The sequence below is a fragment of the Centroberyx affinis genome, unplaced genomic scaffold (genome assembly GCF_046629955.1).
Source record: "Centroberyx affinis isolate AG114_WGS23_722 - 3 ecotype Tasmania unplaced genomic scaffold, CSIRO-AGI_Caff_v1 ptg002720l_1, whole genome shotgun sequence".
NCBI lineage: Eukaryota > Metazoa > Chordata > Actinopteri > Beryciformes > Berycidae > Centroberyx > Centroberyx affinis.
The window spans coordinates 95,485-118,772 of record NW_027280889.1 but is presented as its reverse complement, the minus strand read 5'-3'; the positions used below and the strand labels follow the sequence as shown (position 1 = coordinate 118,772).

Here is a 23,288-nt window from a genome sequence, read left to right as displayed (position 1 = left end):
TATAGCAAAGGCAGAAATTCTCAATTTTCAAAAATGTAACTGAACTGATGATGTAATAATTGTCAAAATCAGATACACAACTGTCACCTATTCACAAATTTGGTTATTAACTATGCAATATCTGGAAAAATCTGTGAGTAAGTGTGGAAGATGACTTGGAAAAAAATTGTTCTAAAAAGCTTACATGTCAAAAATGTCAACCTTCCTGTTAATGTAATAAAACCCAATAATTATGTTGACAGAAAGACAGGTCATTTTTAATGCACTACAGGTAAATGTATTACATTAACAGGATGAATACACTATTAGCTGCAAATTTGTAATATTTTAACGGTTTATTACTTTATTACTTTCTGCAGAGTTGATAATGTTCCTTCCTGCCCTTTGAAAAACCTGACAAATGACAGAACAGGTAAGATGCATAAAGGTTTTGTGATTTGATCACTTTTTTACAACTATGGTGCTACATGTAGCGTTTTAACATCAATAAATCATCACCACATTCAATTTGAGACGTTAGTATAATTACTATAAACAAATTGTCAGCCACTTTATCTCCCAGGTCAGATTTGTTGATAAATCTGCTGGATTGCTTTATGGCACAAAACAGGAAGAGGGCGTTGTTCTTCTACCACCACTGGAGAAAGTAGCAATATCCGCTTATCAACAGAAAGGAAGGGGTTTATGGGAAATGTAGTCTTAATTTTGAGAAACATTAACAATACCATTGGCATGAGGTAAAGGCTACAATCGTCTCAACTATGGTCTCATTTGTTTACAATAATTATATAAAGGTATCACAATTTATTTGACAATGACATATTGGTGTTTAAAAATGCAACACATAGCACCTTTAATGTTTTCTGAATAAGATGCAACGGGCAGTCGTCCCATGGAGAGCTGAGACTCTGCAGGTTTTTATTCTAACCAAAGACTGCAGCTGCTGTTTTCACTGATCAACACACCTTCAATCAGAGAGGAGGAACTAATGAGTGAAATCTGCTGTAGTCTTTAGTTGGCATGAATCTAAAGACACTCAGCCATCCATGGCACATGGTAGTCCGTCCCTGGAATAAGGAATCCACCTAAATTCACTATAGCACGGTAAAAATAATCTTTTGAATAGATGAGTATTCATGTGTTTGTTGCATGTCGTTGAATAAACCACTGCTAACTTGTTTTTTATTTGGGAACTTTTCAGAATACAAGAATGTAAAGTAAATGTTGACTCGGAATCTGTGCCAGGAAAAAAACAAAACATTGTCTACACTGTAAAAAAGGGAATAACTGGACTGAAGTATGTTTCATGACATGCTCAGTTTGTCTAACTTCACTGAATACCCTCCATTTGAAAGTATGGGGTAACTCATCCATCCAAGTACAACTGGCTGTTGAAAGGTTGTAGGGGACATAAGTAATTCCAATTTTTCAAAGTCAATTTCCCCACTTTCTTCATCTCAGAGTCTCTTTCTTTTCCTCTCTTCCCTCTACTCTTCCTTCACACTCAGAGCGGCGCTGCTCTTGGCCTTGCCCATAGTGAACTTGACCGTCCCGCTCATGTCCACGTCGGTGTGTTTCAGGGTGAGTTTGTGGACCGTCCCGTGGTTCTCCAGGCGGACCGAGGGGCCGGACTGGAGCGTCTGTCCGTTCAGAGTCCAGACGGGCGGCTTGCTGATGTCGACGGACACTTCGCACTGGAAACACGCCGGCTCAGGCTCCGTCACCTCCACATCCTCCAGCTCTCTGACCATCAGGAGGGCCTGGGCTGGGAGGGAGGGGAGAACAGACAAGGAACGGTGTTACGGGGTGTTGATGTGATGTACAGCACCACAGTAAGACATTTACCACCATAACTTAGTATAATATCTCTCTGAAACAAAATAAGTATAGTCTGAATAAATCTCCAACTGGGACCAAAACGGGTGGATGTTGTACTAAAACTAAAAAATACCCCCAAGCACCACTAAATTTACAAAGGCAACACAAAATGCGATCTTGCTGTGGTAAAGATGGATGCTTTTCAGACAGAAAAGGAGGTAAGGCAACTAACAAAAGAAAGTCAATATAGTCACATTATTGAATAATGAGGATGGGCATTTTCAGTGGGTTTTTTTGGGTTTTTTTTTTAGCACAGATCAAATACTGACATGAATTTCATTATCTTATTTTTACAATGGCCCTCTCATAACTCTAACTGTTACTCTGGATTTTAAATTAGCTACTTTTACTTAAGTAGTTTTTAAGTAGTTTTGGTGCCATTTCCACGCCTGGAAGGAGGCGGATGAGAGTCTTGAATCTCCAGTGTATGGGAAGTTTAGAAACCAAGAAATCTCAACACATAGCAATTATTAACTTATTGGTATTGATCAGCAACCCTATAAAAAAAAAAAACAGATTTTGTGATATGGGCCAGTAAAAATACTTACTTATTGCCCCTTTAACCTGCACCGGCTCTTGGGACAGTGTCTGCCCAGAACCCAGGTAAGCCTTAACCAAGATTTTCACCATTGCCTGCTCTCCATCCAACTCACCCTCCACCATCAGCTTGGCTTTGCACGTGTGCTCCCCGACCTCGATGCTGTAGCTGCCCTCGTCCTCCACGGCCACCTGCTGGATCACCAGTTTGTGGGAGCAGCCGTCCACCAGGATCTCCAGTCGGTCCGAGGGAGCCAGCTCCTCCCCGCCTTTGTACCAGGTGGCGCTGCAGCGCGCCGACGACACGGTGCACTCCAGGATCACGCGGTGTTTCTCCAGGGCCGTCCGGTCCCGCAGGGGCTTCACGATGGAGACGGGGAGTTCTGAGGTGGTCAGAAGAGAGGAAGATGGTTTGAGATTTTGGTATCAGTTGAATGAAATGTAATGGACGAGGAGAGGCTTAATCTACTTTTCTACTGCAAAAATATGTATTGATGAGCTGAACAGGAAAGTCTCCACATTAATCAATGGAAGAAACTAAGAATTCCAAAATTCTACATATCCGTTTTGGAAGGAAAAATGTATCATTCAATGTTCCTGAGCTGTGCGCAATCCAGTCTTTAAAAGTGATCAAACAAGGGCTTATGCTATGTTAAATTACATAACTTATCTTATGTGAAAAAGTACTTGATTGATTGATTGATTGATTGATTATTTTATCATTTTATAAGACTAGGTATTTAGTTTTGTTCCAAATATTTGGATACGGATATTTTCTCATTTTGGAACAGCACTGTAATTAATAATGACAGTAATATTGTGACACTTTATTGATCACCAAATGAGAAAGTATCATTTCGCTTGCCCCTCTCCATTGGGAGGTCAGAGGTCAGGGATTTGAACCCAGGCTCTCTGGTTGAAGGACAGAAGGACACCACGCTGCTTCCTTTTTTTATGTTTTTATATTCTGTAAGAGGAGGTTTCACATTTTTCACATGGTGGTTTTTTCCTCATTTTGCAACAACACTTCAAATTGATCTTAGTGCTGAGAAGCTTATGGGGAAACCCAGCAACAACAAGTACCATAAATGTAGTTTATTTGGTTCATCCTTTCCCAGCTTTCATCTGCAATCCACTTCTAACATACCAAGGAATAGGAGCAAGGAAGATACTCTGCAGGACAACAGACTCACCCTCCACCTCCAGGTAGGCTGTGGATTCAACCTCTTTGGCTGCAAAGCGGATTTCTCCACAGTCTTCAGCTTTGACATTACACATCAGCAGGAAGTGTTTGGTCCCTGGGAGAGAAAAAACGTCATTCTTATCCCAGTATTCCCATGATGTCACATGCTTTTCTACCTATATGGTGCTTCTCACACCTTTTCTACTCAAAAATAGTCATGTGGTATAATATTACATGTGGTAATGAATTTATTTTTCTATGGATAAATCACTCAGTTCCTTTAATTCTTTCTCTGACCTTCAGTGCGGATCTTGATGGTGCTGGTGGGCCGGATCTTGTGTCCGTCCTTGTACCACTCCCCAGTCACATCCTCCAGAGAAACCTCACACATGAAGACAGCGTTCTGGTCCTCCTGGATGTACAGGTCCTCCAGATGCTTCACTATGGTCAATTCATGCTCTGTGAGGTCGGTAAACAGATTTGGACCAGAAAAAAAGCGTCAATAGCATGTACAGTATTGTAAAAAGGCACACTTTCTCAAAGAGCAAAACAAAAATCGCTGTTTATTGTAGATAATTTGTTTTTTCCCCTAAGACAACACAGAAACCCAGTGTGGATCTGACCATGTTAAGCTCCTCACTTTTAAGATTTCTTAACACATTAGACAGTTTAAAGACTCCACCTCCCGCTTCCAACCTCTAGGTGGTGATGTCACATAGTATAAACAAAACTGGCTGCTTGAGCGCCTGCAGTTAAAAGAGCCTTGAAATAGAAATAACATCAGTAGTTAATGCATGTAATTGATGTCAAATTTACCGTTGCTTATTGGCAAAACGGCAAAAATGTAAATTGTCCATTGAGTGCTGTGAAAAAGTTTGTACACCCCTTGAGTTTTTGTGGGCTATAAAAAATATTTTAAAATTAAGTTATTTGAGATTTTTTTTTCTTCTGAGACCTATACAATGTTTTCTATTATACTAAAGTAATGGGAAAATTCTATATATTTTTATGAAGTTAGAAAATTCAAATAAATGTAAAATACAGTGTGCAAAAATAAGCGCACCCCTTGTTTCATTAGAGCTAAATTGTGTCACTGTAAAATATTTGATCAACATTTCATATCTTATGCTGCTCAAATCTCATATTCAGGTTGTTGCTATAGGTTTTATTTACATTATTTGCCATTGAAAATTGGAGTTATTCTGCATTTTTTAGCCAATAAAAGCTGATAACAGGTCTCAATGGAATCTCTCATGCACACTTTCTTGTTTCAAATAAGTTTTAATGTGATATTCATGATAGCTGGAGTCCAGGAAACCTACCGTAAACCTGCAGTGAACAGGAAGAGTTGATCTCCCCTGTGTCACATGTGTAGGAGCCGGAGTCGGCCAGCGAACACTGCAGGATCTGACAGAACCGCTTCCTGCCCATGGAGTAGATCCGGCAGTTCTTCCCCGGCTTCAGCTCCGTCCCGTTCTGGTTCACAGAAGAGAAAGGACAGAGGTATTCTTTATGTATTATCACCCTATAAAACCAATCCCTAACTCTACACTGAATCAACCAATGTGCAAACACAGGCTGTGGTTGATCCATCATACATATAACCAGCAAGAATACTGGTTTTAATGGTTTTGGTCGTTCTACCTTGAGCCACTTGACTTCCACGTTTTGTCTGGAGAATTCACACTCCAGAGTCGCAGGAAATTCCTCCTCCACACGAACGTCGGCCAGCTTTCTCAGGATGGACACTGGTGTCTCTGTCGATCAATCAATCAATCAATGTCTGTTTATCTATCCATTAGATCATCCTCCTATCCTAACATCCATCTGACCACTCATCCATTGACCCATTTTCTATAAACCTCTATAACAATCTAGTGCTTTCATTATTAACTATAGAAATAGAAGTAACTGTATCCAACTATGTCAGTATTAGTCCCTCAAAGCCCTAATTATAGCAGCCCCAACACACTGTCAGCCAATATAGCATATGCTTCTTGGTGGACACGGTTATCCATAATCTCTTATTGCAGTGGTTCTCAAAATAGGGTCCAGGGACCTCTAGGGGTCCTTGAGGGGATTCCAGGGGTCCCCAGCAAAATGGGGAATAATTTAAAATCACTATATTTTCATTTACTAGACGTTACCCCAATTAGACAACGTATAAGACATGTAAAGTGTAGACAGTTGTACAATTCAATACTAAATCAACAACAACAATATCAACAACAACAAAGACTCCTATGGGACAAAATCTTATCAAATAGGGTTTTGTGGCCTAATGGGCATCTAGTTGGGGTCTGTGACATGAAAATGTTTAAGAATCCCTGTCTTTTTAGCATGGGTGACCCTAATGGAACTTGAACCCCTAACTCTAACTGTGCCAGCACCCCATCCTCTCCCCATCACGTTACACAGTCCTGTAGTTACCTTTGACTGTGAGCCTGGCAGTGGTTCTCACCCCCTCAGCAGAGAAGACGATGGTGCCGGTGTCCTCCAGGCTGAGGCTGGACAGGGTGAGGCCGTGGACTCGCCCGTTGGTGCTCACCCGCCACTGGTTGTTGGGCTTCACCCGGATGCCGTCCTTCTGCCAAACCCCCTCCACCTCGGTGTGGGACAGCTCCACCTCGAAGGAGGCGGTCTCTCGTTCAAACGTCTCTTGGTCGCTGAGGCCCTTACGGATGCAGATCTTACGGGCTGCATGGGAGGAGATGAGGGAGAGCAGTTGTCTAATAAATGCATACTGTGCTTGTTATGGATGGTATTGGGATTAAATACCATACATAAAACAACCAGATATTCAGAAAAGGTACATGTGAGGAGTTCTATTCCAAAATTTATATATTAATTCTGGAAAAAATGCTTCCTGATGTTCACAAATTAAAAAACAGACGATTGCATCCTCTAAAATTTTACTATTTTAATTGTATTTGGCTGTAAGTAATTTTGAAACGCAACTTTTCGTTTGTTGATTTCTTTTAAAGTAATAATAAAGAAATATTGGCCTATTGCTTTAAAGCATAACTTTGTGACTGTAAGTACATTAAGAAAACAATGTGGTGAGCGAATTATTTACAAGGGCAAGCAGGGGACGTTCAAGTATAGTCTGTACAGACAGCTGAGTTTAACATGTGACAGAAACACCACACCTACTGTAGGTCCATGGTCCATTTTAGTCACAGCATCACTCAATGCGCTATTGTATAACAGCACAGCAGCGTTTCAGAAGCCTTTTCTCACTCACAGGCCTTAGTCTTTGGCAGCTATTCTTAGTATCTATTCACACCATGCTATGTTGTGAGAAGCAGCTACTGGATATGTCCATTAATTGTTCAGGGTAGTAGTACAGTCAGTCAGCCAGTTCAAGTTCAAGCGGCCACCCACAGTGTAATCAGAGTCAAATAGTAGCTGCAAATAATTCTTAGCATTTGTTTTATGCAACAAGGAGAAGCAGATTGGTGGCATTTATTGCATTAGGGCAGTTCAGTCTGTATCAGGTGAGATATCAGTCAAAGAGCAGTGTACTACACTACCAGTCAAGTTTGGACACTTTATTTATTAAATTTCTTTATTCTTTATTTTTACTATTTTTCATATTTTAGAATAATAGTAAAGACATCAAAACTATGAAATAGCACAAATGGAATTATGCAGTGACCAAAAAAGTGTTAAACAAATCAAAACTCTCTTATATTTTAGATTCTTTAAAGTAGCCGCCCTTTGCCTTGATGGAAAGGCAAAGGCTTTGTAAATAAATTCATACATAGGATCAACTTCACATTTCAAGCATTTAAGCATAAGCCTTTAGATCAAAATGAAAAACATAGTACATCCAATCAGGTGTCTCCAAACCTTTGACTGGTAGGGTATTGACTGTTGAATGCTTTCCTCTTACTGTATTGTCCTATTTGGACAAATCCTCCCCTTCTGGCACATAAGTAGACTAAGTCAAACCACAGAAAGTATTTGAAAATGCTATTTGGAAAGAACAGCAAGTGGTTCCCAGGGAGTTGTGCTGCTCTGTCAAGTGAAAAGGGAGCTGGAGATGGAAACCAGGCCAAGATCAACCCTTAATGGACTGTCATGATAGGATATATAGGGGTGGGAGATAATGGAAACACAAACTCTAACCCTTAAGCATGTTCTGTACATGTATCTGAACATCTCTGGCCACATATCATGAATGCCCCAACTCGGACCACTTACGTTCCACATTGAGCTTGACCTGCGTCCGGTCATGCAGCGTCTCACAGCGGTAGGTTCCCCGGTCCGACAGGTTCAGGTTGAGGATGGTCAGGCTGCGTTTACAGCCGTCCTGGGCCAGCGTGTGCCGGGGTCCGGGCTGGATCACCACCCCCTGCCTCATCCACTGGACCTCGCCCGTCTCCAGACTGACCTCCGTCTCCATGGTGGCGTCGCCGAACTCTTCTGCCATGATGGCCTCCATTTTCTTTGTAAACATGACCTGAGCCTCTGAACATCATGGAGAGAGACAGAAATCTAGATCATGAAAGCACGGAACATTTCAAGACCCTGTCAATGCCTTTTCCCCTCGCTAAATGGTCTCACCCTGGACTTTGAGGCTGGCTTTGCTAATCGTTCCCTCCGCCTCGGCTGTGATCTTGGAACAGTCCAACATCTGGCACTTCCTGATCACCAAGGTGTGGCACAGGCCGTTCTGGGTCGCCTGGTAACGGTCGCCGAGGGTGATGGCCTCGTTGTCCATGAGCCAGACCAACTGGACGTCCTCGGGGGAAACGACGCACTTAAAGGTGGCGTCCTCTCCCTCCAGCACCGTGGTGTTGTGGAGCTCAGTGAGGAACTCCACCACTCGAGGCACTGGAGAGAGAGAGAGAGAGAGAGAGAGAGAGAGAGAGAGAGAGAGAGAGAGAGAGAGAGAGAGAGGGGAAAGATGGGAAGAATGGATGAAAGTGGAGACAAGGAGCAGCTTAGAAGAGGAAAGGGAGCAAAGTATGCAATGAAATGAAAGTTAGGATAGGAATCTTATTCATCCATGGCTTTGTATCCACCTTGGTACACAAACATAAAACACTTCTACCATCAAGAAAATAACAAAAAGCCAATCCAACTCTCATAACAGCGCATAAAATCAGAGATAAAGTCCGATATTCTTACTCTCTACTCTCAGCGCTGCCACGGTCCGGTCGTCTTTGGACTCGCAGGCATATTCCCCAGCATCCTCTCTGGTCAAGCGGTGGATGGTCAGGCTTCGCTCCACTCCGTCGGCCCGGATGGTGAACCGCCTGCTGGGGACCACCTCCACGCCGTTCCTCAGCCACTGGACGTCCGCCTTTGGCTTGCACACCTCACAGCGAAGGGTCACCATGCCGTCGGCGTGGGCCAGTGTGTCTCGAAGCTGCGTCACAAACTTGATCCTCATTTCTATGGTGCAAAAGATCAGAATTAATTTGGCTTTTCAATCCAAACAGAAATGTTTTGCAATATTGTCAGGGGTTTAAGGGTAGAGTCAATTATGGAAATTTGGTAAAATCCCAAAATGCAAGACCTTAATTCACACGGATATGCAAAAAACAACAAAAATGTGAACCTTTGACCAGTAGGCTGAAGTGGATCTGGTCTGTGTTGGCATCGCAGGTGTACTCTCCAGCATCAGAGCGCCTCAGCGGCTCGATGGTGAGCGTGCGCTTGTGGCCGTCCATGCGCGTTTTGAAGCGTTCCCCGTCGACGGCCGTCCAGTCTCTCAGCCAGCGCACGATAGCGCTCTCCTTGGACACGACGCCCGTCAAGGTGACGCCCTCCGCCTCGTACCCCGTCACAACCACGTCCTCTTCCTTGTTCACAAAGGTGACTGGAGGTTCTTTAGGGGAAAGGGAAATAATGGCTAATATCAGCGGACGACCTCAACTGCTTTCATAAGCAGATATCCAATTCTCATGAAAGTACAAAGACATCACCTCCTCTCTTGGTTTGTACCTTGAATCCTGACAATGCTGATCATCTTGTCCCCCACAGCGTCACACACGTACTTCCCAGAGTCGGAGGACTGGATGTTGGAGATGATGATTTTCCTCAGCGTGCCGTAGCTCTCTATGTAGGTGCGGGAGTCGGCGGTCAGCGGCTGATCGTTGCAGTACCACTGGACGGGTGCGTTGGCGCGGGACACCTCGCAGGCCAGGATCAGGTCGTCCCCTGCCACCATCTCCTGGTAGTCCGGGTCATTGGAGTTTCCCACAATGCTCACTGGAGCCTCTGATAGAGGGTGGGGCAAGAGTTTTATGACTGAATGTCAGGCTAGAGGTGTATTCAGAGGTTTTGCTTCTGAAATAATTTGGTTTATCTACCAATTTATTAGCCAATTGATAAATATTGTAACATTCATTTCAGAAAAAAAGATGCAACCCAAAGACATACATGTAATTGTCCACTTTTAGATTAATTTATTGGAAAGTTAAAGCTGTACAAGGCAATTCTTCATGTTGGCAGCTCCAAATAGCAGGTAACTGTTTGAATTTTGAAGACTTCAAAACACAGAAATCATATAGTGTAATGCCAGTAAACTGTGGAAAGCACACTCATGTTTACCAACCCGCCGGTCTATAATTGCTTTATACCAAAGAGACAAGAGAAGCAAAACATCTAATGTTGTGAGTCCAGCTTTCTTTGGACAGAGTGCTGTTTAGGAGAGAGTTTTGGATTTTGCTCTCAAGTTTCGATTTGTCACTTGCTGTGTACTTAGCTGACACCATAATTTAACTTAAATAGGGCAAATCTACTGCATCTTAACTGCAGCTCTTCTCTACTGCAGCCCCACTTTGTCATTTAAGCTGATAAGACAGGTGTATGTTAGTCAAATTCTAACAAAATGTAATTATAAAATAAATACATTTTACCTTCTACTGTAACCTGGAAGGTGATGTTGTCATCTCCAGCATCAAGGAAGTACTCTCCTGAATCTCCCAGCTCAGCGTTGAGGATGACCAGGGAGCGGAAAGCCCCTTCCTCCTCCTCACAGAACCGCTCGTCATCCTCAATACGACTGCCGTTTTTGTACCACTTGGTGACGGCGTTGGCCCTGGACAGCTCACACTCCAGCACGATATCATCAGAAATCAGGGACTTCAGAGCCGTTTTAACCTCCGACTTCCTCAGGATCTTCACTGGAGCCTCTGAGAATGTAGAATTATGATTAATTATGATTATTTTAGTTTTCAATATAGACACCAACCATGACATCTCATACATTTATCACAAACAATGTAGAGATAGAAGAAAAAACGACTTCTTATAGAATTTGGGATGCTTTCAAGGCATACATTAGGGGAATGAAAACTGAATTAGATTTCAAAATCAAAGAAAAAGAAAAAGCTATAGCAATGCTAGAAGAATCCAATAAAAAAATCCTACAAGATTTAGAAGAGAATACAGAATTACATGTTACTCACATATGAAGGTCTGCTGAAATAAACTCTAATCAGTTCACAACTACCAACAATGCATCAGAAAGTTTGATTGTATTGGGCCACAAATGCTTTAACTAAAAGATTTTAGGTCTAAACCACTGACTAAAAGTTAGTTCATTTGCATATTATTTATCTTAACTGAAACGTTAACCTGGAAATCAATTTTATCACTTTGTTTTGCCTGGATTTTAACCTGGAAATCAATTTGATCACTTTGTCTTACCTGAAACTTTAACCTGGAAATCAATTTGATCATCTCCGGCGTCGCAGGTGTATTTCCCAGAATCCTCCGGGGCAGGAGAGTGGATGGTGAGACGCCGGACGAGCCCGTCCTCAGTGAAGGTGACGTTGCTGCTCTCCTCTACCTCTCTTCCGTCCAGCCGCCATTTCACCTCCGCAGTGGGGCGGGACACCTCGATCTCCAGCACGACCGGTTCACCGGCAAAACTCTCCATTTTGTCAGACGTCCTTTTTGGACGAGTAAGCTTCACTGGAGGCTCTAAAGGAAAAGGAGGGGAGAGTCACAATGCAGCAACTGAGGATCAATAATTTGCTCAGGATCGATATTTAATAGAAATGTTTGTCGGCAAAAAATGACCAAAAAAAAGTCTAATCAATCTGTAAGGAGGAAGCACCTTGATCTTATCCTCTTTATATCAAGAAGAAATAATGAGGAGGAGTAAGAAGTGAAGTACAAGAAGAAGTGAAGTACAAGTAATTACACTTGTTTCCACTGCAGCTTCACTTGTTTCAGGAGTTTTCCAGAAATGAGTGTCAGTATGTTGTCAGAATAAGGCAGATCACTGCACTACTATCAAGAAAATGCCACATGATTCTACAAAATTCTTGAAAAGTTGATTTGCATTGGAAACAAGTGAAATTATCGAACCCCACTGGCAGATTTTTTCACTTATTTTAAGAAAATTACGATTTTTAGGACTCAAAAATAGACTAGATGACTTGGTAAGATGGAGATGTTTTGGCGTGTAGAGCAGTCCCACCTGTAATAGTCACCAGGAAGGTCACTGAGTCATCTTCAGTGTCACACACATACTCCCCGGTGTCGTCCACACTGGTTATGGGAATGACCAGCCGGCGTTGGGGACCGTCGACCTCCAGGATCAAGTCGGCGCTCTCCTCCACCTCCAGGCCGTCTCTGTACCACCGGACCGGGGCGTCGGACTGGGAGATCTCACAGCTGAGCTCCAGCCTCTCAGAAGCTACATGGGTCAGCTCCAGCTCCGGTTCACCAGGGGAAACGATCCGGACCAGTGGCTCTGGTGCAGGAGGGGAAGGGTATGAAGTATGTGTTTATAGGGCATTTTAAGTGCAGCTACACCAGTCAAAAGTTTAGACACACCTGATTGAATGTACTATGTTTTTCATTCTCTTAAAGTCATTTTGATCTAAAGGCTTATGCTTAAATGCTTGAAACTTGTTTCTTAGACAAATATAAATAGTGAAGTTGATGCCTATGTATGAATTTCTTTCCAAAGCCTTTGCCTTTCCATCAAGGCAAAGGGCGGCTACTTTAAAGAATCTAAAATATAAGATAGTTTTGATTTGTTTTACACTTTTTTGGTCACTGCATAATTCCATTTGTGTTATTTCATAGTTTTGATGTCTTTAATGTTAGTCTAAAATGTGGAAAATAGTAAAAATAAAGAAAAATGCATGTGTCCAAACTTTTGACTGGTAGTGTATAATAAACTATAAACAAGTGTATAATGTCTTACAACACTGTAAGAATCTAGAGTGTTTTTAGTGCTTGCCTTTCTCACTGGGATTCATTCTAACATTATTTAGCCAGAAAAACTGTGGCTCTCTGGCTCCGCCCACTGAGGTTTAACTCAACCAATGAGATTATTTCTGCCTCCAGAACAGCTCTGCCTCTGAGAAATCTTTGCAGAACTAAAACTCCAATCTGCCCTTTTGATTGTAGATTCCATATTGTATAAAGCAGAAAGGCGTATTTTACCTGCGACAGTAAGCTGGAAGAAGACCGAGTCTCCATCTGTGTTGCAGACATACTCTCCAGAGTCTTCGGCCGTGCCACAGAGGACGGTCAGCCTCCTGTAAGGACCCTCGGATGTCAGTCGGATGTTGTCACTGTCCTGCACCATCAGGCTGTCTTTGTACCAGTGGACCCGACCGCTGGAGCGGGACAGCTCACACTGCAGGTGGATCTCCTCCGAGATGTAGCGCTCCATCACGACATCGTCCTTAGGGTCCACGATCATCACTGGAGGCTCTGTGTTTGTAATAAGAGGAAGAACAAAGAGGCAAATTAATGTTTTTACGACTGTAGTTACAAATGATTAATTGTCTTTTACAGATTGTTATGTTTTATTATTGGCTTAGTCTTTAAAGCCAATGTCTTATCTAAATTTTACAACATTGAAGCTGCTACATGTGGCGTTTTAAACATCAATATATCATTGTCAAATTAATTGTAATAAATTGGTATAATTAGTGTAAATAAATGAGACCATAGTCGAGCCAGTAACCTCTATCTCATGCCAGTGGTATTGTTAGTTCTAGTGTTGTTCAAAAGTAAGACCACTTTTCCCATAAACACAGTTTCTGCTTTCTGTTGCAAAGAGGATGTTTCTGCTTTGGTCAAAAGTTTATTCTATGGCTTTACTTCCATCTGCCTTCCACTCCTTCCACCATCTGCCATTGCCAGAAATTCTGAAAGCTTTAGCTCTGTTTGCTCTGGAAGAACCGCGGCCCTCTTCCTGTTTTGTGCCGTAAAGCAATCCAGCAGATTTCCCGCCAAATCTGCCCCAGTGGCACACAATGTAAAATGCAGTGTAGAGCCCAGTAGAGGCTGCCAATCTTCTCTGTCATGATCTAGTTTATTTGTGGTAATTATACTAATGTCTCAAAATGTATGTACCAATGATTTATTGATGTTAAAATGCTACATGTACTGTACCACCTTTAATGTTAACACCTTTAATCATCATCTTAATTTTCAGGGATTAAGAGAGATGCTCTTCAGTTGGTTCACTAGCAAACTATGTGTCTTCATGCAGTACACAGACTAACATGTGTCAAAAGAGAGTCAGCAGGTGGTCTGTACCTCTGACATTGACGGTGAACCCGATGCTGTTGCTCCCTGCCTGGCAGGTGTAGTTTCCAGCGTCTGTGGTCTCTGCAGAGCGGATGATCAGCCGCCGCATGGTTCCCTCAGCCTGCAGGGTGATGTTGTCGCTGGGCTGGATCTCACAGCCGTCTTTATACCTGAGAAACATCAAATGACATGCAGACAGCTGTAAAACTGAGAATAAACACAGAGTCTCAAATAAGAGGCTGTCTCTTTTAGCAGAACACTTGGAAGATCCTCATAGGATAGCACAGTGATGCTCAACCTTTTTCATATCAGTGACCCCTAATTTAGTCCACATTATAACCACGGATCCCTATTTGATGAGATTTTGTCTCTCGGACCCAAATCTGAGAATGTTTTTTTTGTTCGATATGATTTTGTGCAGAATTCCATGACTATCTGTATTGTAGGTGGAGAGATAACAGAGAAACTGTGATCAAAACAAGCCAAGCAGCCATGGCAATATCACCATGAAGTTTATTTAACTATATAAGAGAGCCAGATTATATGATCTTAGCAAAATACAAGTTTTGATTCAGTAACTCATAATTAAAACAAAACAGTTTATTGACCCCTATTATGTAATATACCGTTTTAAAGCTTTGAATGCAAAGACAAATCTATGGAAAACACAAAAACCTTTATGCTACAATGTTCCTGTATTTCAGCAGTGGGTTAATTTGACTGTGCTAAGGTCATGCAGTTTGGTATAGGTTGTCTCAGGTTTAACCATTAACAGCTTTACAATACAAAAGCATGATGTTATACTGTAATTTAGATTCTGGCATAGGAATCATTACAAATAGAAGTTGGAAGCAGAGCGCAATTAAAAGCATCAGTTAACTATTTCCATATCCTTTTATTCTAGCAGGACTTTATTATTCTTCCCCTTACCACACGACTGCAGCGTCGTCACTGGAGACCTGGCAGTGCAGCACCACAGGGTCCAGCTCCATGCTGCTCTTATGGAGGTCTTCCTCTGGGACGGGACTGAACTCCACAGGGGGACCTGGGGGAAAAAAAGAGGAAGGAGGGAGATGGATGTCAGCAGCTGGAAAACAAGGAAGTCGTGGAGAGAGAGAACGAGCCTCCTGGAAGGGTTAGAAATGCTTTTGTTATGTTTTGGTTGGAGTGTAAAAAAATTACCGAAGAGTATTGGGTGAAATTGTAGGTGAAATGTTTTGGGTTTTTTTACTGCAGCCGGAAATAATTTAGAAATTCTGAGATTAAAGTCAGAAATTTGTGAGAAAAAAACAAATTTCTGAGTTTTTTCCTCACAAATTTCTGACTTTAAGCTCAGAATGTCTTTGTTTTTTTCTCAGAATGTTACCCCCTGCAACTATAGTGTTGGTTTAGGTAGGATATTTTGAGAGTGAGTAAGTAAGATGGAGATGGATAGCAAGGCTGAGAGGCAAGATAGAAGTTTATGTTCACTATATTCATTATTTCATTCATTAGTTGTTCCTCATAGTTAGACATTTATGGTGAAGTGATGACATGCATTGGATTATGGAAGTAACTTTCACAACAAGATCATTCCCAACCTCTATGAGTCTTGTGAGTAAGAACAGAAGTATAAAATAAAAAAAATAAACATACTATTTTAGAGTCATCATCAAACTCATCAAGAATCAAAGTAAGTGTGAGAATCAACATAAGAGCCGTACATGAAAGAGGAAAAGATTCACTTGAAACAAGATGTTTCAACGTTGATTAGCTTCAGAAAGAAAAATCAACCGAGAGACATTTGACACAATCAACCCTGACAACAAAGTTATTAACAACAAAAATCAATAAATCCTATTAGCATCCCATTTCTGGCACAACACAGCGCAGCAGTCGTTGCCGATCACCTTTGACCTCGACCTGAAACGCAGCGACATCATCTGCTGTTCGACAAGAGTACACGCCCGAGTGAGAGAGATCTGCCGAGTGGATAATTAGCGTCCGTCTGTGCCCCTCCTCCAGCAAGTCTATCCCAGGCTGGTTGAAGATCTGCTCTCCGTCTTTGTACCAGTAGACCTGGGCGTCCGGGAGTGAGACGTCGCACTGCAGGACGACAGCTTCGCCTGCCTCTGGGCTCCTGGTCCGCTCGGCTTCAGGGAGCTCGCAGAACGTGACCGGGGCGGCTACGAGTGTTTGAGTTGGTTAGTGTGACAGATGAAATGAAAATGAAATGAAAACCAAATGAAAATGAAACTGTCGCCAACCGAGGTCGACAGTTTCATGAATGAAAATTCTTTCCAAAATGAGATAAATCAAATGAAAGAAAACTGACATCACTTGTCTTACAAAATGATTACAACCCCAAAGTACAATTCATTTTGGAGCTGTATTTAATTCAATGACAAATTTAAAGCATAACTTTTCAACCTGGACACTATTGTCCCATAATAAAGGCCAGACTATAGATAATTCTCATTTGCATGTTTTTGGCGACATGTCTCATTACAAACATCAGTATGTTATATGGGATATTTTTGAGAATGTATTCTGAAAATTTGAAGAATGGGGGAAAAAAATCGTACTAAATGGTCATTTAGTACGATTGTCAGTACGGAGTGATACTGGAGTGATATGGAGTGATACTGTTCAGTGTGTGATGAGGTTGGTCATATAATTCCAAACTCACCTACTGAAATTACAAATTAAAAACTTAAGAATGGACTGTTAGAGATGTAAACTGTTTCCTTAAATATATCTGATGACTTGAGATTGATACATTTTCCAAAAGCCTTTCAGTGCGAGGAAATGGAATTGATCACCAACCTTGGTAGTTGTTGAAAATGAGGTGATCAACCCACAATACACTCCCTGTTCTTGTTGGAAGAGATATTCCATTGATCACCCCCCGACACACACACACACAACACACGCTTACCTGCCACCTCCACGTTGAATTTGACGACATCCCCTGCAGTTTCACAGGTATAAACTCCGGAGTCCGACGCCCCGGCCGACTGGATCACAATCCTCCTCATGTTCCCGTCCGATTGGATGTTGAGGCCGTCGCTCACCTGCAGCTCCACCCCATCTTTGAACCAGGACACCTTGGAGAAGGAGTGGGAGACTTCGCAGTAGAGGACGATGGGATCCCCGGTCTCCACCTTTTTACTGCTGTCTAACTCTGACAGAGGGCTGAACTTCACCACAGCAGCTATGAACAGATGAAGAAACAAACTGTAAACTCCTGGAAAAACGCTTTTTACCATTAAAAGTTACAAGATAAGTAGATTTTTACACCTACATTTAACCGTGAGAACTGCTGAATCTCGCACTCCGTTGGCTATGAAAGTGACCTCAGCTGCGTTGTCTGCCGCCTGGGTTTCACGGATGACCAGCGAGTGCTGCGTCTGGGACTGATGTACGGAGTACCGGCCGCCCTGCTGCAGTTGGGTGCTGTTCAAAAACCAGGTTCCGGTCATCGAGGCCGACAGCTCGATGGAGAAGCGAGCGTCTTCTCCCTCCAGCACCTCACAGCCTCGGAGTTGGCTGCGAATCTTGGGTCCAGGAACTAAAGAGAAGGAACAAAGGAGATTTAGGTTATTAAAGGGGAAATCCACCCTCAGATACTCTTACATTGTCATATATAATCAATCTGTCATGTTCAATGGATTCCAGGAGTTAGTTTGTGATGAAGTGTTGAAATCTACTTTTTTGGTGTACCCACTTTTCCTCAACCTGCCTCATTTACTTCTGCCTCAGTTAGTGATTCCCTACATTTCCCAGAATGCTTTTAGACATGCCCCAGAGAACTGGCTGCCCTTGTTGAATCCATCTGTGGATCTATCTGTAGGAGAAGCGATAACCATAGTAACAGCGATAGTAACAAGCAAGAGACTGCATTGCTGGCTGCATTGCATTCTGGTCTATTGAGGCTTCTGTGGAGAAATTGGTCTCCCTGCCTCTTCTATGATGGATTTCTCCCTGATGACACAATCACATCAGGTTTATGAGATTTCCTCCTTCCTTTCCTGCATATAAATAACACATGTCCATAACTCACCCAGATGGACGACTTTGGGGAACTCCACATGGCCGCTCCTCCCGTACTTGTTGATGCAGCAGACACGGAAGCGGTAGTTTCCTTCGCACGCTACGCTGTCACCGGTGACTTCTGCTGAGGTGGCGCTTTCTGAGGTGAAACACTTGTGCCACTCCTGGGAGCCCACCTCCTGTCTCTCCACCACAAAGATGGAGCGGGTGGTGGCCGGGCCGGAGGGGGCGGGCACCCAGGTGAGGAGGGCGCTGTTGGGGCACTCCACGTCCATTTTGACTCCCACGGGACAGATAGGGGGGCTGTGTCTTGCAGCTGGATAAAAAAAGAGTGGGCAGAGAGGGAAAGGATGAATAATGTGACCAATTTAAACCATGATGGCAGGGTGGTTAGGGTTAGAGAAGCCATCCAGTCACCAAACAGTCACAGGCTCAAACCCAACAATTTCAACAATTTTGACTTTTTTTTCAGGATAATGCAACTTGTTTTAGGACATTTACTTGGTAAAAGTGAAATAGTCTTGAAGAAAGTTTCTTGTTTCAAGATTTTCTTCATTGTTTTAATGATGATTTCTTGAAAGAAGTCATATTGACATGTATCAAGTGAAATGTATTGAAACCAGAAACATTATCTGCCAGTGCAGTGAGATAATTTGACTAAAAATATCATAAAATCATTGGACAACTTGTTATTTTTTGCAGTGAAGGCCAACATGCCGTCAACTTGAAATGGTTAAATATCATTATCATAACTACTATTTCCTTCCGTAATTTTGAAAATCTACATTAGCACTGATTTGTACAGATATTGTATCTAGGAAAAGACATGGGGAGGGAAATGCAAAACCTGAAGTATTTCAATTAAAAAATTCAATACCACCATCAACTGGTGGTACTTGGCCTTTTTAGGGTTTACAGCCATTTGTCCTGTTCAAGTGTTCTTGACCAAAATACTCACTGAACTCCTACCTGCTCACTCATCGCCAGCTGTTCTAGATAAGAGTGTAAGCTAAATGCCTAAAATGTAAAATTCAATATGACTATTTCAGCTGAATAACACCGACTGTGTTGTAAAACTTCAACTGAGGCCACATTACTCCAATAACTTGCCATATACAGTATATACAAATATTAGCAACACGTTTAAGCTCAGAAAGAACATGCTAAGAACATTTTGCAAATCTGCACCCCACAGACATACATGTCTATTGTTGTAACTACCAACAACTAGATACCAGTGGTTCCCAAACTTACCTTTCACCTTGAGGCGTGATGAAGTCTTGGATCGCCCCACAACGAAGGTCACCACCCCCGAGTCGTGATAGGCCACGTTGACGAAGACCAGGATGTGGGTTTTACCGAAAGATTTGAGGATGGTCTGGTGAGTCTCGTGCAGCTTCAAGCCGTCTTTGAACCAGTGGACCTCCATGTCGTCGTCCTCCACCTCCACACAGAACGCAGCGTTCTCACCCTCCAGCACCTCCAGCTTGCGGGGAAGTTTACGAAGAATTGTGCCTGAGGATAGAAACATTTGCATTGTTTGGATATGATTTCCAATACTTGACCATTTCACAAGTCTAAAATACAACGTACCTTTAACCGACAGCTCTGCGATGCTCTTCCCTCCGTCTGGCATCTCACACAGGTAGACTCCGTCGTCGTCTGTCCCGACGTCGTGGATGGTGAGTCTTCGCCTGGTTCCTTTCTGCTCCATCCCATATTTATTGCTGGGCATCAGCCGCTGGTCCTCCAGGTACCAGGCCGCTGGGACCGACTCGTCCGGCACCTCGCACTCCAGTACGGCTACGTCCCTCTCCCTCACCTCGAGGTCCTTTAACGGACGCCTGAACCGCACTGGTGGGCCTGGAGACCAAGGAAGATACAGGACAGTATTAGGGGTGGGCTGGTGTTTAGGTCTCACTATATGTCCTTAATTTCTCCATTATATAAACATTAATTATCCATTAAAATAGCATAGCCTATTATTTATAATAATAAACTTTATTTGTGTAGCACCTTTCATACAAGAAATGCAGCTCAAAGTGCTTTACAACAAAAAGTAAGATTACTTAAAAAGTAAGAATAGTGTCATATGGGTTTATTCGTGGACACTAGTAATTAAGGGATTTTTCATGCCTTTAGTAGTGAGTTATTAATGGAAAGTTCCTGTCTCCCTGAATTTTACATGAAATTAGAAAGTAATGAGTCGAAAATTAAGGGGCTTTGATGGGGCCTCAATTAATTTTAAGGGGATTTTGCATCCCTCCTTGCATTTAATGGGTTACTGGTTTGTATAGAGTGAGTATACCTACAGTGTTCAGTCAATGTTTAAATGGACAAAAGTTGCTATATGTTCAGAAATAACTCTCTAACTTGTTATGGGCCCATCACAGCAGTAATAGAAGTTTTCAGGTAATCCAGTAATATTAGAATGTTATCATTTACTGGGATGTTATTGGCCAAGATAATCACACCATGACAATTAGTTACACGTTTGTTTTCTAGATGTCCTATAAGTTCATTCTGTAAGGAGGAATGGCTAGAAATAACATGGCACACCATCAAAAACTCATTCCAGTCTCATTCCATAACAAGACATCCACCATTTCAAAACACTCACACCTGAAATTATTCTTGGCATGAAAAGTGAAGCATGTTTTGGATTGTTATTAAAGTTAGATCTCTGCTTAAAAAAATATTTTTGTAAGGAAATAATCAGCTGTGTTTTTGAAATATTGACAGAGTAATTTGAGGTTGTATTTTTCCCACCTAAAATGGACATTTTACAACAAAACCGTTCAATCTGACCTCTGCACATCACACTAATCTTTTTTTAAGCAGGGCTCACTGTATATTAAGGATTGGCATGTTCACCCGAGACAAAACTCACACATCTGATATCGCCAGCTGGCAAAGTGCAGGACTGTCCATACTGTATCAGAAAGCTATGTGACCCCAGAATTATCTGCCAATTATGAGAGGATTAGGAGAAAATAATTACCAATTTAAAAGGTGACGCAGTGCTTTTCTTATAGCCGTGCATTTCCACAGTGTATACACAGCAATTAGCAACGACAAGTGCAGCTTATGACCTAAAGCTTTATCTATGCTGCTGAGAAAGCATGACTCATTCATTTGGTCCATCATTCACTGTTATTTCTTTATTAAAATCTTGACTCATGATGACACATGAGAGGAAACAGTACAGAAATTCTACTATAATTATTTGTTTTGGTTTGTGTGGTTGGAAGATTTTATCAAATTGTACTATTTGATCTAGCAGTAGTGACAATTGTTTCCTTCTACAATTTGCCTACCTCTTATTCTACAACTAGTCTAGATTAATATATTGTTAAAGATACTATATGATAGAAAAAGTTCAATTTTAAAACACAACCACCATTTGAAACAAGTAAAACCTAGCTGAACAAATTACATAATTATGGTATAGGATCATTTAGGATAATGGCCAACTTACATCCTTGGATGACAAAATGATAACACCTTTTAAGACCGGATCCTATATATTTTATATATGAACTTCAGCTAATTATTTCTTTTCCTCAATGGATACATATCATTTTAAAGACGAACTCTTCACATGTAGCGATGTGTATGCATTCCGATTTGGGATGTGGGAGAAGCAGGAAGGAAGCATCACCTACCTTTGACAGACAGGTGAACGGCGCTGAGAGTGTGTCCCAGAGCGTTTGACGCCGCGCAGACGTACAGGCCGGTGTCCTGCACCTTGCTGTACAGGACCTTCAGGGTGTAGTAGCCCTCTCTGTCCTCAAATATCAGATGTCGCCTCCCGGGCTCTAGCGGCACCCCGTCTTTCTTCCAGATGATCTCGGGCTTCGGCTTCCCCGTCACAAAGCAGCGAAACTTGGCGTGTTTCCCCTCCGCCACCGCAAACTTCTTGACTTTCGCCGCGTTGACCGGCGGCTCCTCCACGTATCTCGCCAAACTGTGTCTCCCGCCCCTGTGCTTCGGCGACCACTGGCTGTTGGTGTGACCGTTGGAAGACATCTTGCCCTCCTCACGTTCCGGGACGGGCTCGACGAGGAGGACGGCGCCGGCCAAGGCCTCGCCGTGGCAGTTGACGGCCTTGCAGGTGTACACGCCTTTGTCAGGCATGCGCGTGCGGAAGATCTTGAGCTGGAACCAGCCGCCGTCCTGGCTGCTCACGCTGAAGTGGGCGCTCTCGAAGATGTCGTTCAGCTTCTTGCCGTCTTTCTCCCACAGCACCTCGGGCAGAGGCGTGCCCCAGAGTTTGCAGGAGAAAGCGGCGTCTTCGCCCCGATCCACGCGCAGCGAGAGCGGCTTGATGAGGAAACGCGGCTTATCGTCCGACGTTAGGTCGATCTCCTCTTGTTTATCCCTGATCTCGCCGCTCCACTTCTCCCGCTCTCCATTCAGCTGCTCTCCAAACTTCCCATTTTGCTGCTCCCTGTTTTCGCCATTCTGTTGCACTTTGGAGAAGCCGTTCACGTGTCTTAATTCTCCATTTTCTTGCACTGGTTGCTTCACGCCATTGACCGCTGTTTGCCTTTGTCCCTCCTCCTGTTGTTGGGGCTCCCCTTCCACTTTGAGGGAGGCTGCTGCGTAGGTTTCACCGATGCTATTTCTGGCCTTGCAGATGTACTGGCCAGCATCCTGTGGGGAAACTCCAGTAATGGAGAGTAAGTAAGCTTTCCCCTCCTCAGAGAGCTTGTAGCGTCCCTCAGACAGGATCTGGACATTTTTACGCTCCCAGACCACATCTGGACGGGGGTCCCCACCGATCTGACACTTCAGTGTGGCGTCTGTGCCACACTGTGCCACTACGGGCCGGGGGTAGCCCAATACACGAGGAGCTCCTCCAAAAATGTCCATAATGACTTCAGCTTCTCTGTGTTTTGAAGAATGAAGACAGATCTTCTGTACTGGAGTCTCTTCCAAATGTCCCACTTGTCTTTGATGTAGCAACTGTAAGGTAAAAAAATATATATATTTCAGTATTCAACGTGGAAACATTAAAGGCTCAAACATTTGAAACATCTCAACTCAATACTTATTTTCCATTGGAACAAATAAGAACTTTACATCTACATACTACAGAACGTTCAAAAGTGCAAAAGTCCAAAAGGCTTGGCCAGCC

The 23,288-nt window shown here is 42.8% G+C and overlaps 1 protein-coding gene across 1 annotated transcript; it reads right to left on the bottom strand.

Moving 5' to 3' along the window:
* Positions 1–1,487: 1,487 nt before the first annotated feature.
* obsl1a (obscurin like cytoskeletal adaptor 1a) lies at positions 1,488–23,023 on the bottom strand. The gene is made up of 23 exons (XM_071535492.1): positions 22,581–23,023; positions 21,814–22,529; positions 19,742–20,011; positions 19,403–19,663; positions 18,159–18,464; positions 17,400–17,666; positions 17,034–17,309; positions 15,047–15,161; positions 14,126–14,286; positions 13,019–13,291; positions 12,042–12,317; positions 11,264–11,539; positions 10,471–10,746; positions 9,554–9,829; positions 8,168–8,437; positions 7,805–8,071; positions 6,029–6,295; positions 5,243–5,355; positions 4,921–5,074; positions 3,896–4,057; positions 3,609–3,713; positions 2,532–2,798; positions 1,488–1,765 (listed from the first exon to the last, which is right to left on the bottom strand). The coding sequence occupies exons 1-23, from the start codon at positions 23,021–23,023 to the stop codon at positions 1,488–1,490; spliced, it is 6,075 nt and encodes a 2,024-aa protein (XP_071391593.1).
* Between the last annotated feature and the right edge of the window lie 265 nt (positions 23,024–23,288).